The following is a 17,810-nucleotide window of genomic DNA, read 5'->3' on the forward strand; positions in this document are numbered from 1 at the left end:
AAACTCCTATTCCAAAAAAGCCACTTGATGAAAATGAACTCCATAATCTCATCAATGCAATGGAAGGCTAATCTGACGTGTCACTCTTCTCTCTGATCGACTGCAGTTCATCCAGCACACGACAAGAAGAGTTGTCCCATCTACTATTCATCATCAGTGAAAGTAACCGAAAGCAGCCGACAAACTATTCATCAACAGTGAAAGTAAATCTCATATTTTTTATTACTGTTTAAAGCCCATATTTGCCTGTATAAGTTTATTTGTCTGTGCGACTGTTTAAAAAACTTTGTTACAGGATCATATGGTTTTAGGCACCATAACAACAATCAAAAGGTGTTAAGAACCCTTAACTGTTTCTTATGGCACAAACTACCTCTGTCAGTTGTATTTGTAATATCGTAGGTCAAGACCCTAATAAATTGGAGCAGGAATGAATTTTCTTATAGATATGGTTAATGATTGGAAATACTCCTTCCAAAGTAACCTTGATTTAACCAATTCTCAAATGGAAACCTCATTTGATGATTTGCAACAAGGAATGATCTCCTTAAATGATAAGCTTGAAACTCTTACACAGATTATCTCGCTATCTGAAAATCAGGATAATCAAGATCTAAAAGAACAGATACATCAGATGACTATAGACCTAGCCAAACTAAAAAAGGCAAAGTTATCTGATCTCTACCCTCCTGATGACCCACCGGATAAAGATAAAGTAAAAAACCAAACTACTCCTGCTTCTTACACAGAAGAGAACCAGTCTAGTTCCACTCAAACCATATATAAGGTTAAACCCCTTTTCTATGGTAATGAAGAAATTAAAGTACTTAATGAGCAACCCTCATCAAGTTATAACAGAGAAGAATATGATAGTATTGTAGATTTACTTAACTGTCTACAAGACTTTTACGTTAATCCTCAACTATCCATTGATGAAAGTACACACATCATCAATCAGATAAGAGAAACTTCTTTACAACATGAAGCTCTCCTTACATACTTCGGATATAATTTCACTCTAGCCGATAGTGATACTGAATCAGAAGAAGAACAAATCCATGTCTTCTCTGATCAATCTGACTCTGAAGAATTCAACAATTCTGAAGACTCAGAATCAATCGATGAAGAAATACAAGCTAACCCACAACTTTTTTCATCTACGTCTCAAAGAAGGAAACGTGTTTCTGATACTATTCTTGATGAATCTTTCTATGGTGATTTTCCTCCAACGGAAGAAATGCACCCAGCCGAAGAAACACCTATTCCAGCCTCTGGCATAGCCGAGGCTTCTAAAGCCGTAGAACCAAAACCTACTGCTTCTGCCACTTCTTATAATTATGATTATATGACCTATCCTACCTTCACCAGAAAGGATGACCTTAATAAGTTTCCCATTTCACAGCATGGAACTTATCTTGATCTTACAAATGTTCCTTATAAAGATCATCTTAAAGTCATAGATGAATGGGCACAATCATTAGCAATTTTGGTCAACAACCAAAAAGGCACTTGGAAACGAGATCGTTTTCTAGACTACATCTCAGCAACCCTACAAGGTGATGCTCTAGATTGGCTTCGACAATGGGATCAAACTTCTCAAGGTCAACGACAAAAAGACGAGCTTCTTAACAATTTCGACAATATTGACTGTGTTTTACGTGGCTTCGTTAAAATCCTTAAAGAAGAACTCGTAGGTCATACAGGAGAAGTACTCCTTACAGACGACGCTAATTTCGCTCTTTCTAAAATCGAATTATGCGACATCTGCCAATTTCCTAAATATGTCAAAATATTTAGCAAGTTTTTTCGACGACTTCCTCCTAGTGCTATGGAACATTGGTTACTCCAATATTTCCATAAACTTCCGAGTCCTTGGGATGAATTAGCCATTACAGGTTATCCCGACTTTCTTGTTCGCTTAAAATGAACCGATAATCTTGGTTTCCGAACTAATTTCATCTATCGTTTAATTAACGAAAAATGCCTCGAAACAAAGGCCAAAAAATAGGTAAAGAATCAAATCAGCAACACTCCTGCTGGACAGCGCTGTTGCGACAAAATTCTTCAAGAAACCTGGAAAGTTGGTTGTGCACCAGAACGCACTTCCTCTACACGTCGTTCTTCTAAACAGAAGAAACACTTCAGATGGCACAAATGGAAGAAAGGTAAAAAACCAGTTCAAAAATCCAAGAAGTATGTTAAACCAGCATCTTCTACTGCTTCCACTACTAAACATAAAGGACGAAAGGGAAAGGGAAAGGGAAAGAAAGATCCCGAGATCAAAAAAGATTGCAAATGTTACATTTGCAATGAGCCTGGTCATATTGCACCCAATTGCCCTCAAAAAGGTAAAAGTGCTTCCAAAATGATCAAACGCCTTCACACCGACGAACTCTGTGTTGTTTATGGTAGCGAACTCTCTGATTCTGACGATATACTTTATGAAGTTTCAAGTCAATTCTTAGACTCTAGTGATAGTAACGACAGTGACAACAGCAATGAAGATATCTGTATGATGCAGTTTACTTCTCCGCAACCCGACGAAACTTCTACCATTAAATTAAGTAGTGTTATTGGTGAAGAAGTCCAGTTTACGAACGAACTTACTCGTGAACTCGAAACTTCCACAGTTCCCACAATCGACTCTAAACTAGTCACTTTGTTTGAACCACGTCCCTTTGATTCAGTAATTGAACCAAAATTACTCAAATGGGCAGATCTTGAGATTCCCCGCAATTGGTTATTTGAGAACCTCAACTCTAAACCAAAATTGCGCATCACTGAACCCACTATTACTACAATTCAGGCTTCAGGTTCAAATCTTTATATCACCAATAAAGAAAAGCTACAGTTGCAAAGATCAGCTTCAGCTCTCATATCTAGCAACAGTTCCTCTGGATGGGACAAAATCCTTCCTCCCAGAACCTCTAATGTTCACCCTTCTGAGTTACCACCTCGCAGAAGGTATACATGGGCCGAAAAAGCCAAATCACCCATTGATGCACCGTTCCTACCAGGTTCCAGCCAGAACACTATGAAGTCTGCAAAGTTTTTCCATTTCCGACAAGGAACGGATGAAATTCTTATCGCACCTTCTCAAGGAAAAAAGCGCAAGTATACCTATGTAAATGGCATACTCAACTTCAAAGGATACAAACCTTACAGTTTATGTGTTCTTATCGACACTGGAGCAACAACCAGTTGTTGTCGATACAACGCCATTCCATCTGAAAAATGGCGACAAATGAAACATCCCATTGGAGTACAAGGTATAGACGCAGAAGCACCTATGAATGTCATTCAATTTAAAGCTAAAGATATTGCTATTTGGTTAAATGATAAAAAATTCATTATACCAAAATTACTTTGCTTTCCATATATGCATGGTGATTTTATTCTAGGTTGTAACTTTATTTACAGTTATCGTCCTTTACAGTTAAATGAAAAAACAATTTCTTTAACTTTAAAAGATAAAACAGTTATTGAAATCTTGATTCAAGAAAATTTAGCTTCTGTTTGTAATGAAAATTTTTCTCCCCCACAACGGGATTCTAATAAACTTTTTGTCTTAACTGACACTCATTGGTTATATCCTATTTTAAGGCAGAATTTTTCTGATAATTCTTTAACACTATGGAAACGAAGTCCTCGTTTTTGCAACTTAAAACTTAAAGATGAGAATATCATCATTCGTGTCAAACCCATGATATATCTCCGCAAAGATATTGACGAATTTGATGATCAACGTCACGATCTTCTTGAAAAGAAGCTTATCGGAAGAACATAAAACACATCTCCATCGTCTTTTAGAAAAACTGAAAAACCATGGAATCATACAATCTCCAACCAAGATAGATGTTGAACAGGAATCTATTGATTTCCTTGGTCTAGTTTTAACCCAAAAAGGTATAAAACTACAGGATCATATTATAATTAAAATCCATGACTTTCCCGACATCATTCAAGATAAAAAGCAACTACAAAGCTTTTTAGGCATCTTGAATCATGGCCGCAACTTTATTAAAGACTTGTCTCAAAAGGAGCACCCTTTAATAAAGAAGCTACAGAAAGATAAAGTGTTTGACTGGACCGATAACGACATCACCGTTGTCCAACAAATCAAACGTGATTTAGTTCATATCCCTGAAGTTTATTTTCCTCAAAATGGCGATAAACTTATTCTTGAAACAGATGCCTCTGATTTTTGTTGGGGTTGTGTTTTAAAAGCTATTCCACATGACAAATGGGAAGAAGCCACTTTCACAAATCATCAGATACGAGCAAGAAAAACTCCTATTCCAAAAAAGCTTCAAAAAGAAGAATTGATTTGTGGCTATAATTCTGGAAAATTTAAACCAAATGAACAGAATTATATTATTTATGAAAAAGAACTTCTGGCAATTAAATTAGCAATCAAAAGATTTCACATTTATCTCGCTCCAGAAGATTTTATTATTCGAACTGATAATCAAGCAGTTAAAGATTTCCTGATAAACAAAAAGAATTGTTTAGATGGACGTCGTTTAAAATGGTATAATGTTATTGCTCAATATTCCCTTTCTATTGAACATATTAAAGTACTAACAATTTTCTTGCAGATTTTCTGAGCCGACATTATAATGAAGCAGCTAACCAAGATATTTCCTTTCTTACAGATGTGTGATCAAGGTAAAAAGCCTCGTCCCGATAAAGATGGTTGGATCACAATTGCTAAAAAAGCAATAGATAAACCAACTCCATTACAGCCAAAAAAATGGTTTGTGGTTTATAAAGAATGGAACGACTGTCACAAACAGTTGTGATCATTCGCTGGTTCCTGCTTTAAAGCTTATGACACACTTATAGATGCTCAAACAGTTTTCTATAATGTGGGTAAAGCCTCACAAAAAATGTTTTCTCAACCCCAGGAACAAATAGAGGTTGAAGACTTCTATAATCCCGGACTTCCAAACAATTTTTATAATGAAATTAATAATGTTTGGAAAAGTTACAAACTTGGTGCCAATAAGAAATTCAGGCAACACCTGAGTACTCTTACGTCTCTTGTAGCTGAACAAACAGCTATGACTGATGAGCTCAAAAAGCTTTGTATCCAAATCTGTCTCACAATTGACTGGGAAAAAGATTTTTCTTTATCACAAATAAATTGTTTTCTCAAGCTTGCCCAATTAGTTGGCGAACTAGATTTCCCTCAAAATACGTTTGCTAAAATCAATCGTATATGTCTCCTAGAAAAAGCAAAGAACATCTTTCCTCCAGAGCTTTTCAGAATCATCCTCTCCAAGGCATCTGATCATTTTTCAACAATAAATACTTTTTATTTTGAAAATCATGAAGACATCAATACCTTTGATGTTCTTTATAATGGGAAAAAAGTCCCAAAAATGACTCGTTTCATTGTCCCCGATTTTCCCTGGTCAATGGAACCTGTTGATTGGGGAGTAATTAACAAAATTACTTTCTCCTCTAGTGACTCTTACAAAGATTTTCCTGTAATGATCAAAGCAATGATCTACAAAGTCTCGGCTCAATGGCAATACGGTCGAAATCTCACCTTTTTGATTGCCAGCACTATTGGATGGCAGGAAAAAACTCGATTTTTCCAACCATATCAAATCTGGTTTCTTAAGCTCACCGATAATGAGGACTATGAGAAAACTAGAATTCTTAACTCTGAAGAAATTGCCAACGGCATTCAACCATATGAGCTGGCAATACACAATTTTCTTCACCTACAAGATACTGCCCGCAGAATCCTAAACGGAACCTACAATAACTATGACAGACTTGGTTATTGTTGTGATGGACGACGACTTTTCGTCACTTCTCTGAATATGTAGTATGACGACTATTCAAAAAATAATGTTCTTGTAGCCCACAAATTTTAAAAGAAATTGTGGCTAATACCATTGATATTCCAGAAGTAATCCGCAGTGGTGCAGATGACCTCAATCTCGAATGGGATATTGCTGATGCCCAATCTCCAATTAGCACCCCACTACTTGATGAAAATGAACTCCATAATCTCATCAATGCAATGGAAGGCTAATCTGACGTGTCACTCTTCTCTCTGATCGACTGCAGTTCATCCAGCACACGACAAGAAGAGTTGTCCCATCTACTATTCATCACCAGTGAAACTAACCGAAAGCAGCCGACAAACTATTCATCAACAGTGAAAGTTGCCGACATCCACTTTAAGGAACAGTAAAAAGAAAGATTCCTTCTTATCTTCTCGATTACTGTTTACCTTTTGGAATGTTATTTAAACCGAGACTCCACAAAGGTTTCGAGGATCTGAAGTTTATATATTTTCTCTAGTTTTCTCTCTCCCTCTTGTAAAACATTCTCATATTTTATATTTGGTTTAGTATTTCCGCACTTATCTGTAACTGTTTCCGCACTTGTCTGTAACTGGAACATAGGGGTGCGTCACCGTGGCAAAGTGAGTTTGTGGAGGACAGGTCGTTCGATCCACCTTACCGACCTTCAATAGCAACATTTGATTACCACAGTTTACAAAAGAGATCTGCCGATCGGGGGCTTCCGTCACGGTTTTCAAGGGAAAACGAAGCATTGCGCTTATCAGCAAGGACGGTTGCATCTCCGTTCACTGATAAAATTCTGAACGCGCCGAATCCGAAGAAGTTCTCCATGCCGGTTTTCATTCTGTTTGACGGAACAACCGATCCGGTCGATCACATCTACCACATTCAGTTGAAAATGGCTCTGAATACTAACAATGATCCTTTGATGTGCAAATGCTTCCCTACGAGCTTGGCTGGACCAGCTCTCAATTGATTCAAGAATCTGACTCAGTGCTCAATCGCTAGTTTCCAGGACGTATGCGATAAGTTCATAAGCCAGTACTACGGGAATAAACGTCCAGCTAAGGATGTATCAAGCCTTTTCACAATGAAGCAGCATGAGGATGAACGGCTCCAAACTTTTCTCACCCAGTTCAACCTCGTTAAAAGCATGGTAATGGAGTGTCATCCGTCCACAGTGGTCCAAGCATTTAAACTCGCAATGAACCGTGGGACGCCGTTCCACACCAGCTTGGTGGTTAATACGCCGAAGACCATGAATGAGTTGAACGAGAGAGTTAATGGTTTTGTTCGTCTTGAGGAGGAAGAGGCAGCTAATTCGAGGAAGACGTCAATTATTTCGACGGAAGAGAAGTCCAAAGCCAAAATCCGGCAAAAACAAGCTCAGCTGCAACGTCATACCTCATGGAAGGCGGAGAAAAGGCCCAGGGAGGAGGAATCAGTAACTCCACTCAGAGTCACCTTAGCAAGGCTATACCAAGAGAACAAAGATAAGTTTCGTCCTCCTTTACCAATCAGACAACCTCTTGAACAGAGGGATCAAACTAAACATTGTGCTTTCCATAGTGATTTTGCACATCAGACTAACGAATGCAGGAACCTAAGGAGGCAGGTAGAACTGCTAATCGCAAAGGGGGAATTTGCAAGCTATGTTCAAGGTCCAGCGCAAGAGCAGAACCGCCCGGCTGAGCAGATCAAACGGAACCAGAGGCCGAACCAACACAACTCTCAGCCTGTTCGGATTATAAATGCAATTCATGGCTGACCAGAACAAACGACGGAGTCAGAAGAGTTGCTCAGAACGCGGTTACGCTAGGCCAAGTTGAAAAGAAGGATTGGCAGTGTGCATGCTTTGCACCAGCAAAACGCATCCACACCGATAAAGTTCGACAGAACAGACCTGCTACGCGTTCAGATTCCTCATGAAGATCCATTAGTCGTCAGCCTGACGGTTGCAGAATGCCTGGTTCGAAGAGTTTTGATTGATCCAGGAAGTAGTGCGAATGTCATGCCCAGGGTGACGTTCGACCGACTTGAGATCGAACCCGAAAAACTTAAACCCACAGGAAATCCGTTGCTCAGATTTGATGGGAAGCGAGTGGAACCCATTGGAATGGTGGAATTGACAGTACAAGCTGCTGAGCGAGTTTTGACTGAGAGTTTTGTGGTCGTGGAAATTTATCCATCCTACAATCTCTTGATAGGCAGAGGGTGGATTCACAGAGTTCAGGGCGTCCCATCAACCTTGCATCAAGTGATGCAATGTTTGGGTCCAGATGGGACCAAGGTGATTGACATACATGGGGACCAGGTTGCAGCTAAAGAATGTTATTCAGTGACTTTGAAATCTGCTGGAAAAGGGAAAAATCCCATCCATTCTGCCAGTCCAAAGTAGCAATTACGGGAACCTCCTCCCAGCAGAGATGGGGAGGAGGAGCCACCAGTTCTGACCACAGAACCTCTTCATGAAGTGAAGATTGACCATAAGAAGCCGGACCGAACAACAAGGGTGGGATCCAGACTTACTGAAGAGGAAAAACTAGAGTTGACTAATTTCTTGACTCGGAATGCAGATGTATTCGCATGGAGCCGTTCAGATATGCCAGGGATAAATCCTTCTGTATCCTGCCATTCCCTCAATGTAGACCCGAATGCAAAGCCAGTGAAGCAGAAGCAGAAGCAGAGAAGATTTGCTCCAGAACGAAATCAGACTATAGCTAAGGAGGTTGATCGGTTGCTTGAAGCAGGATTCATCAGAGAAGTTCAGTACCCGGCCTGGCTCTCCAATGTTGTTGTAGTGCAGAAAAAGAATGGGAAATGGACAGTGTGTATTGACTTCACTAATCTGAACAAAGCTTGCCCAAATGATAGTTTCCTATTGCCAAGGATTGATCAAATGGTAGATGCCACCACAGGATACGAGCGATTAACCTTCCTGGATGCTTATTCCAGTTATAATCAAATCCCCATGGATCCAGTTGACGAAGAGAAAACTTCTTTTGTTACTGAACGAGGGGCTTATTGCTACAAAGTCATGCGGTTTGGATTAAAAAACGCTGGAGCTACTTATCAGAGGCTGATCAGCAAGATTTTTAAAGGCCAAATGGGAAGAACTGTCGAGGCTTATATTGATGATATGGTGGTCAAGAGTAAGAAGAAGAACGATCACTTAGCGCACCTGCAGGATGTGTTCGATGTGTTGCGCTAATATAGGATGAAGCTTAATCCGGCCAAATGTTCATTCGGCGTAAGCTCCAGTCAATTTCTGGGACATGTGGTCAATCATAGAGGAATTGAGGCCAGCCCAGCACAGGCAGAAGCCCTGATCAGAAATGCAGAGCCAAAGACAATTAAGGAGGTGCAAGCACTCACAGGTCGAATAGCTGCGCTGACCTGATTTATTTCCAAGCTTTCGGACCGCTGTAAACCTTTCTTTGATACAATTCGAGGGCACGGAAGGCAAACTTGGGGGGATGAACAACGACAGGCGCTAACGAGTCTGAAAGAATACATGTGCAACCCTCCAGTTCTATCTGCTCCCGAGCCGAATGAGAAGCTCTTTCTGTATCTTGGGGTATCCAGCATAGCGACTAGTGCCGTTCTGATCCGTTGCAAAGACAGAAAGCAATTCCCGATGTTTTATGTTAGCAAAACAATGTCTGAGCCGAAAAGAAGGCACTCAAGGGCCGAATGGATGATCTTGTCGCTGGTCGACGCAAAAAGGAAGCTTAGACATTATTTCGAATCTCATCCGATCGTTGTCTTAACAACTTTCCCTTTAAGGATGATCTTGCACAAACCGGACCTATTGGGGAGAATGACCAAGTGAGCTATTGAATTGAGTTCATTTGATATTGCGTACGAGCCCAGGACGGCAATCAAAGGTCAAGCGGTGGCAGATTTCCTACTTGAATGTGATGTTGAAGATTTGGTGGAGGATTATAATTATTCCTTGTGGAAGCTCTTTGTGGATGGCTCTTCGAATCAAATGGGGGCAGGGATTGGAATCCAATTGCGAACACCAGAAGGCACCACGCTGAGCCAAGCAATAAGACTTGAGTTCAACGCAACCAACAATGAGGCAAAATACGAGGCGTTGATAGCTGGGCTAAAGTTGGCTAAAGAGCTGAAGATCAAGAATCTGATTGCTTATAGTGATTCACAACTAATCATTCGGCAAGTCACTGGCGAATATGGGACCAAGGATAAGACCATGGAAGCATACTGAACTGCGATTCTGCGTGAGGCGAAAGGCTTTGATCAGATCAGGTTCATCCAATTGCCGAGGGAGTATAACGAAGATGCCGACCGCTTGGCTTATAGTGCGTCCAGTTCTGGAGAGACTTTGGCTAGGGTTATCCCGGTGGACGTGCTAGTCCAACCTTCCATTTTTTATGAGCTGCCTAATCCGAGCACTCAATACGTTAATGTTATACCATATGAGCCGAGCTGGATTGATCCGATCATGGCTTTCATACGTAATGGTGTACTCCCCGAGCAGAAGGACGAGGCAAGAAAAATCAGGTCCAACGCTGCGAAGTATGCCATTGTGCGTGATCAGTTGTATAGACGCTCCTTCTCGGGTCCATATTTGAAGTGTGCTACCCCAACAGAGGCTAGACAGATTATGCGAACCATTCATGAGGGAGTATGCGAAAATCATTCAGGAGGAAGATCTTTAGCACACAAAGCAATGACACAAGGGTACTTCTGGCCAAACATGAAGAATTCTCTAAAAGATGTGATAAATGCCAGAGGTTCGGGCCATTGATACACCAACCACCTGAAGACCTGCACGTAATGGCCACCCCATGACCTTTTGCGCAGTGGGGGATGGATGTGGTTGGCCCTTTGCCGACCGCAAGATCGCAAAATAAGTACGTTCTGCTAGTAACTGATTACTTCACCAAATGGGTAGAAGCAGAGCCGTACCCTAGTGTCACCCAAACTCAAGTAAGACGCTTCATCTGGAATAATATTATCTGTCGTTTTGGCGTGCCAAGGTCAATCGTGATGGACAATGGGACCAACCTCGATAACAAGTAAGTGAAAGAGTTGCTGGAAGAATATGGAATCAACTAGAAGTTAGCAGCAGTCAGTCATCCCCAGGCTAATGGTCAAGCCGAAATCACAAACATGACAATATTTGCCTGCATTAAGAAAAAGCTGGAAAATGAAAAAGGAAAATGGTTAGATGAGCTTCCGAACGTCTTGTGGGCTTACAGAACAACCCCAAGACGGCCGACCGGAGAGAGCCCATTAGCTATGGCATACGGCACCGAGGCGGTGATACTAGTCGAGCACTTGGTTCCAACTGTAAGAAGCTTGGCGTGGGATCAAGAGCAAAATGATAGAATGCTAAGGTTTAATCTCGATTTGCTGGAGGAAAAAAAGGATGCGGCTGTAGTAAGGCTTGCCTCTTATCAACAGATGCTTGTGAATAGCCATAACAAGAAGGTAAGGCACAGAGACTTCGCTCTTGGCAATCTGGTTCTGAAAAGGAAGGTGGGAATAGTCAAAAAGATGTTCTCCCCATGGGAAGGTCCATATAGAATAGCAGAGGTCATAGGGAAGAGGGCATATGTCCTGGAAACTATGGCAAGAAAGGTGATCAATAAGCCATGGAATGCTACGTCCCTAAAAAGGTACTACCAGTAAAAGTAGAGTTTAATTTCAAACAATATGCACGCTTTAAATTGCATACTTGCAAGTGTACGAAATTCCCAAGTTTTATAAGAAGTGTTTTCTTTGCTCAAAAATCAATTGACATCCTTCCCATTCAGTATAGTTAGTGGCAGCTGGCACTTTGAGCCGAACGCCAAACACTTGCTCGAAAATAAAAATAAAGCCAAGTGGCAAGAGGCGTTCAAGCCGAGCGCTAGGCATTCAGCGAAGTTAGTGGCAGCTGGCACTTTGAGCCGAACTCCAAACACTTGCTCGAAAATAAAAATAAAGCCAAGTGGCAAGAGGCGTTCAAGCCGAGCGCCAGGCATTCATCAAAGTTAGTGGCAGCTGGCACTTTGAGCCGAATGTCAAACACTTGCTCCAAAATAAAAATAAAGCCAAGTAGCAAGTGGCGTTCAAGCCGAGCGCCAGGCATTCAGTAAAGATAGTGGCAGCTGGCACTACGAGCCGAACGTCGAACACTTGCTCAAAATAAAATAAAGCCAGAACAGTAACCAGGCTGAACACCAAAAACTTGTGAAAATACACAGCAAAGTTGAAAATGGAAAACTTGAAGAATGGAAGTCATGCTGAACAAAAGCATTGTCATTCATTACAAAAAGGTCCTGAGGTACATAGCTTGATGATCTGAGGATACATGAAGATATATAAAAAAAAATAAAAAAATAAAAAATAAATAAAAAAAAACTGCTATAGGATGTCAGTTCTCATGATCTCCAGGCTGTGACCTGTCGTTCTCCCCACCATTATCCTCTGGACCATTGAGGTCTTCTCCATTCTCAGCTGCCCTATCATCCTTAGGGGGGGAGTCAAGATGAATCACCCCCTCAGCAGGCATAAGTCTGTCAGTAACAACTGAGGAAGAGGGCACAATAGTAGAAAAGAGAGGAATATTCAGGGGATGAAAGGGTGGAACAATTCCTGAGGATGCAACCTCTATGCACTCGATGAAGATATTCTCAACAGGGTCGCAGGGTGGGTTTTGATAATTGTTTGGGGGGTGGATATCTAGAGAAGCATCTAATTCATCCGGACCATCACAAGAGCTTGATTCGCCTTCAGGGGGAGAACGGTCAATAAAACCATCTCTGTACCTTTCAGCATACCGGATGACACTGGTTCTGGTGAAGCGAGCAAGGAGAGCTTTCATACCCCCTTCAACTTTGCCAATCATGTTCAGCAAGGAAGAGCGTTCGCTTAAGAGCTTCTCTTGTGAGTTGGCATGAGACAACCGATCAGCAATGAGTAAGCGCTGAAGGTCTCCCTTTTCAGCTTTGAGAGAGTCCCTTTCTGTCAGAGCAACGCTCTTCTCAGTCTTCAAGACATCAACCTCATCCTGAAGAGAATCCCGTTCGGCCTTCAGGGTATCCCGTTCAGCTCTGAGGGAGTCCCTCTCATTTGCCAGACCATCCTTCTCTGCCTTTAAGTCAGCAACCCCCTTCTCTGACTCAGCTTAGACTCAAGCTCAGCAACCTTGGCCTCAAGGCGATTCTCTGCTTGAACAGACCTTTTAAGGCCCACAGAGAGGGATTTAAGTTTTTTGTTCAGAGTCTCAATGGTTTTTTGGAAGGTGAACATCCCAAATAGAGTCTGCATAAAGGAAGGGAAATTCAGGTCAGACTAACTACTAAAGAGTTATAGCAGAAAGGAAACGCATTTCAATAAAAAAAGAAGTTACCTCCATAGCAGCAGCTGGGAACCACTAGAACATCTCGCCAAAGGATAGCTTGTTCTGAATCTCAAGGTCCTTGGGGGTCCAGAAACCCTTGTAGAAAGCAAAGGAGGTGAGGGGGTCCTTACACATAGAGCCGGTGGGGCCAATGGTCGAGCCATCTTCACGGCTGAGCAAAGGTCACCATGGAAGAACGGATGGAGTCGGATTAGAGGTTCTGGCTGATTCGCCTTCTGGAATGAAGAACCGGGCAGGGGGCAATGGTTCAGTAACCCTGAAGGAAGCCATCCTAGTCCTCCGGGCTGGTGGGATATCACTCAGGTCATGACCGCCCTCAGGCATTGGCCTTTTTCCTAAACTTTTTTCTGACAGACCAGCCCAGCATTAGCTGGTCCTCTATTGTCCTGAGAATTTCCAGCATCCTGAGTGCTCTCTGAGGAAGTATCAGACGAGATGTTGGAAGGCATAATGATGGGAGCAGCAGGACGGATCTCAGCAGTATGATCCACAATAGGGTTCTCAGCATGAGTGAGCTTAGAAGGCTCAACAGGAGAACGGTTTGTGACTTGAGTCACAGTTGGAGCAATCACAACTTGCTCTGGGGCAGAGACAGCAAGGGTGGACGATGTGGTAGCAGGTGTAGATGATGATGTGGTAGTAGGAGCGTTAGAAGGGGTGGGAGCAGAACGCCTCCTCTTGCTGAAAGATGGGATCTGAATGCTCTCCATTGTGGACCCTAAAAGAGAAATATCAGAGAGATTGTCAGATGTAAGCAAATCAGTAGCTGAAGGGACATTGTTCAGCACACTCTCTTGCAAGATGTCTAGCCTAGCCCTGCAGACGCTATAAACCAGTTCATCATGGGGAATTTGAAGGCATTTACAAAGAAAAGTGCAAAAACGGGGAAAGCAACTTTTACAGTGGCATTGAGTAGGATGTGTTTTCAGTTTTTTATAGCCAGAGACAGAGCATGTTCCAAAGGAAGAAGAGATAGAGAAAGATTGGCCGAGCGGAGTCCGCCAATTCCCACTAACCACAATTAAGTTTTGTCTCCAACCTTATTCAAATGAGTTCTTAGCAGTGCAGATCGACCGTTTGTCAATAGGGAAGAAGTGATAGTACAAATCATTTTGTGAAATTTTATTAATCCGGTAGCAGAGGAGAAGGTCGATAATGTCAAGATTGAGACCCCTGTCACGATTCAAGAGCAGAAGGACTGAAATTACCTTAAGGAAGTTAAGGTTAACCAGTAGAGGGCAGAGCCCCAATTTGTTGAAAGCATAACAAAAGAATAGGTGTAGGGGGAACCTAATGACGTTCAAATGAACGGCGGAGAATAAAACTTCCCCAAGAAGGAGACCCTCACCAGATCTCCCACTAAGTTTATTGGATAGACTCTGAGAGAAACATCACGGGGAATGCAATTCTTGGATCGAATGGCGTTCAGATTAGGGGGAGCCATAGAAAAGGGGAGGAGTCCTAGGCAATAAAGGTGTCTTTTTCAAAGAGAGGTAAAAAAAAAAAAAAAAACTGACCTTGCAAGTTTGTGATGAACACAGCAACAGCATAGTAGCCAAAAATTGAAAAGGAAAAACTCGCCGAAGAAATTGAAGAAGAATCGCCGGAATGTGCAGGAAGGCAGTGGAGAGTAGAAGCAAGATATAAAAAGAAAGATGAAGGTTGAAAGACCGGAATTTATAAGAAGAAAAAGTAAAGACGACATGGAACTCAAAAGGTCAAGGTAAAAAGTGGCCTGCAGATCTCGAAGTTTGGGTTTTTGTGCCAGCCGTTCGATTCCTCGTGTCATCGCTCCGAGCAGTCAGACCAAGATCGTGTCTTTTCAATAATCTCACCCTCATTAATGAGGGGAGAGATTATTGGGGGTAGATGAGGACACCAAAATGACCCGGGCTTGGTATGATCCGTATTGCAAAGGACGGGTCGGGTATGGATAGCCAGGATGGAGCAAGTTCACGCTGGATGGGCCCAGATCCATGAAGTCATTGCAGAAGCCCATATTAAAATGAGAGAAGTTGAGTCTAGGCAAAAGAGAACAAATAAGGCCCAGGCCAGAGGAGATTATAACCGTCTATAAATAAGGGAAATTGAGAGGGAAAAGTGGTTAGAAATCATTGGGAGTGTAAAATTTCTCTCTCTGCAATTGGGAGAAATTCTTTGTACTTTCAAACAGATTTTCGTACAGTTTTTTAATTTTTTATTTTTAAAAAATAGAAAAATATTATGAGAATACCAAACCAAGGAAATTCTCTGGCGCTTTTTTCAACTGAGTTCTGAAAAAAAATACAGTTCTACTCTGTAAACCAACCAGATTTTTGTAAAGTTCTTAAATTTTCGATTCTTTGACCGTGCCAAATTGTGAGAAAACTAACTGTCCCATTTCCTTTATAAGGATTTGAATTATCTTATCAGTTCACTTAATTGGTATTTTGTTATTCTAGTCACATGGTTGAACACTTGAAATCATTGAAATCAAATTCGGTACAAATTAAATTCAACTTGAAATAAAATGATGTCCACATCTTAGGTATTTTGTATCCACACACAAGATTGTGTTGGGAAGACAAGATTGGAGATGTCCACATCTTAGGTATTTTGTATCCGCACACAAGATTGTGTTGGAAAAACTTTTAAAATTATTGTAACGTAAAGTTATTGTAATTTGCACTCATATTAAGAATTGAATATTCACCATTATACCAAAAAAAACAACTCCTTTAAAATACTACTAATATTAATCTGTAAAAATAATATATGGATTTCTTTTAGAAAATAAAATGACACAATTATCCCACAAAAATATATATATTTTAAAAGTCTTCCTAAGTCACATAAAATGGAAGCGGGAGCGGAGCGAATTTGAGAGCGAAATCGTAAGAATGACATAATTAAAATTTAAACGCATTTGAAATATGAGAGCACACTTATTGAGAAGATTGGGTGACTTAGACTCTACCTATACCAGTCGTGGGAGATTTAAGTGAGAATTCTATCCCACAATCCCACACGCTGTATATGGTAATTCGACCCTGACACATTGAATACGGTTCATCCAAACACCAAAGGTCCGTATTCGGCCCGAGAGGCCTCAAAAATACCTCATCACATTGTCTCCTTTTTAAATAAAAAAATAGAAAAAGTATAAAAGTGGAGCCTATATCACATCACTAATTATTGTAGTCGTCATCTATCATTGTTTATTTCCAAATAAAAAATAAGAAAAAAATCTGAAACCAACAGACATTTTCTAATATTAATGAATAAATCTTGAATGTTGTTTCTGACCTCAGAAAGCACTAAAAAGAAAAAAGAAAAATACAAAATTAATATTAAAAGGAATAAAAGTTTAGAATTACCTGACTTTGATCACCGCAATTGTCGTACTGCGATTCTATTTGCTTTCCAGCTATGGTGGATTCGAAACGCCGATCGACAGAAAGGGAAGATGAGTGACCCAAAATTGCAGGTGGGTCTCTGCAATCCTCACCATTTGAGGTTGTATGTGAAGAATTGGAGTGAAATGAAGAAATTGGAATTCTCTGGCTCAGAGTTTCTAAAAACCCAATCTTTGTTGTTAGATGATGAGTAATGGGTCTTGATCTTGTGAACCAAGTAGCCATCAAAATAAAGATATATATATATATATATAGTTATCTACCCCTCAACATTGAAGAAGAAGAAGAAAATGAGAAGATGAAATTAGGGGGGTTGAGTGTTGTCTTGTATAATATATGTGCAATTATGCACACGTGTTTGCTTCTATCTTTTAGCTTTCTATATTGATATATATATATATATATATGCACGGGTGTGTGTGATTGTGTAGTATTATTATGCGTTTGGAGATATGGAAGGAGTTAAAGCCCCATACGGCATCCAACGTTATGACGATGTTTCAGTGTCGGTTACAATGAGAGTGAATTTCTGATGTTACGTGGCATTTACATATTTTGGCTTAACATTTAGCATATCAAGGGGGTCAGTGACAGTGACGTGGCATTTACATATTTTGGCTTAACATTTAGCATATCAAGGGGGTCAGTGACAGTGATCAGTGAAGGTCAAGGGTATTTTGGTCATTCAAGTTCATGTTGCTGTGATGTATAAATTTACTCAACAGAATTTATTCTTGCCTGCAGTAGGATAACTAAAAATAATACAGTATATAATGTATCCAAAGTGATTTTGTCCTTCCATTTAAAAATAAAAAAAAAAATTAAATATACCATAAGCTCCATTTGTTTAGATTTAAAATATGTTTTAAAAAATATTTTTTAATTGTTGTAAAATATTTATGAAGAAAAAAAATATTAAAATTTAACAAAAATAACAAATTCATCAATTTTCGACAAGATATTTTACATGTCTCGCCCGATAAACTGTCAACCTCGATGTAGACCTTTGTCAAATACTAAAAAAATAAAAATAAAAGAATATTTTACCTTAAAAAGGAAAATATTTTTCAAAAAATATATTTTACGTCGAAACAAACGGAGCCTAAGTAAAAAGAGTAGTGTTAGTTTATAAATCAAAGGAGCGTCTTGTTGTTTGAATGATTCGAAGTGATTGGGTTGCTCCACTGTCTAAGAGTCGATGTTCAAATCTTG

At 40.4% G+C, this 17,810-nt stretch overlaps 1 protein-coding gene and 1 long non-coding RNA gene across 2 annotated transcripts in view; both read right to left on the reverse strand.

Annotated features, from left to right (window-relative positions):
- LOC132273631 (2-oxoisovalerate dehydrogenase subunit alpha 1, mitochondrial-like) overlaps window positions 1-16,999 on the reverse strand; it is a 28,936-nt gene extending 11,937 nt beyond the window's left edge. The window contains exon 1 of the mRNA XM_059774618.1: window positions 16,560-16,999. Coding sequence (XP_059630601.1) covers window positions 16,560-16,823 — 264 coding nt within the window. The 5' untranslated portion in view covers window positions 16,824-16,999. The remainder of the gene's footprint in view (window positions 1-16,559) is intronic.
- On the reverse strand, window positions 12,028-16,553 carry LOC132273632 (uncharacterized). The gene is made up of 2 exons (XR_009470193.1): window positions 13,192-16,553; window positions 12,028-13,103 (listed from the first exon to the last, which is right to left on the reverse strand). It is a non-coding gene; the product is annotated as an uncharacterized LOC132273632 (long non-coding RNA).
- Window positions 17,000-17,810: the final 811 nt, after the last annotated feature.

This window comes from Cornus florida, unplaced genomic scaffold (genome assembly GCF_030987335.1).
Source record: "Cornus florida cultivar Cherokee Brave unplaced genomic scaffold, ASM3098733v1 CherokeeBrave_3.0.0_Hap2_Chr09, whole genome shotgun sequence".
In the NCBI taxonomy this organism is placed as follows: domain Eukaryota; kingdom Viridiplantae; phylum Streptophyta; class Magnoliopsida; order Cornales; family Cornaceae; genus Cornus; species Cornus florida.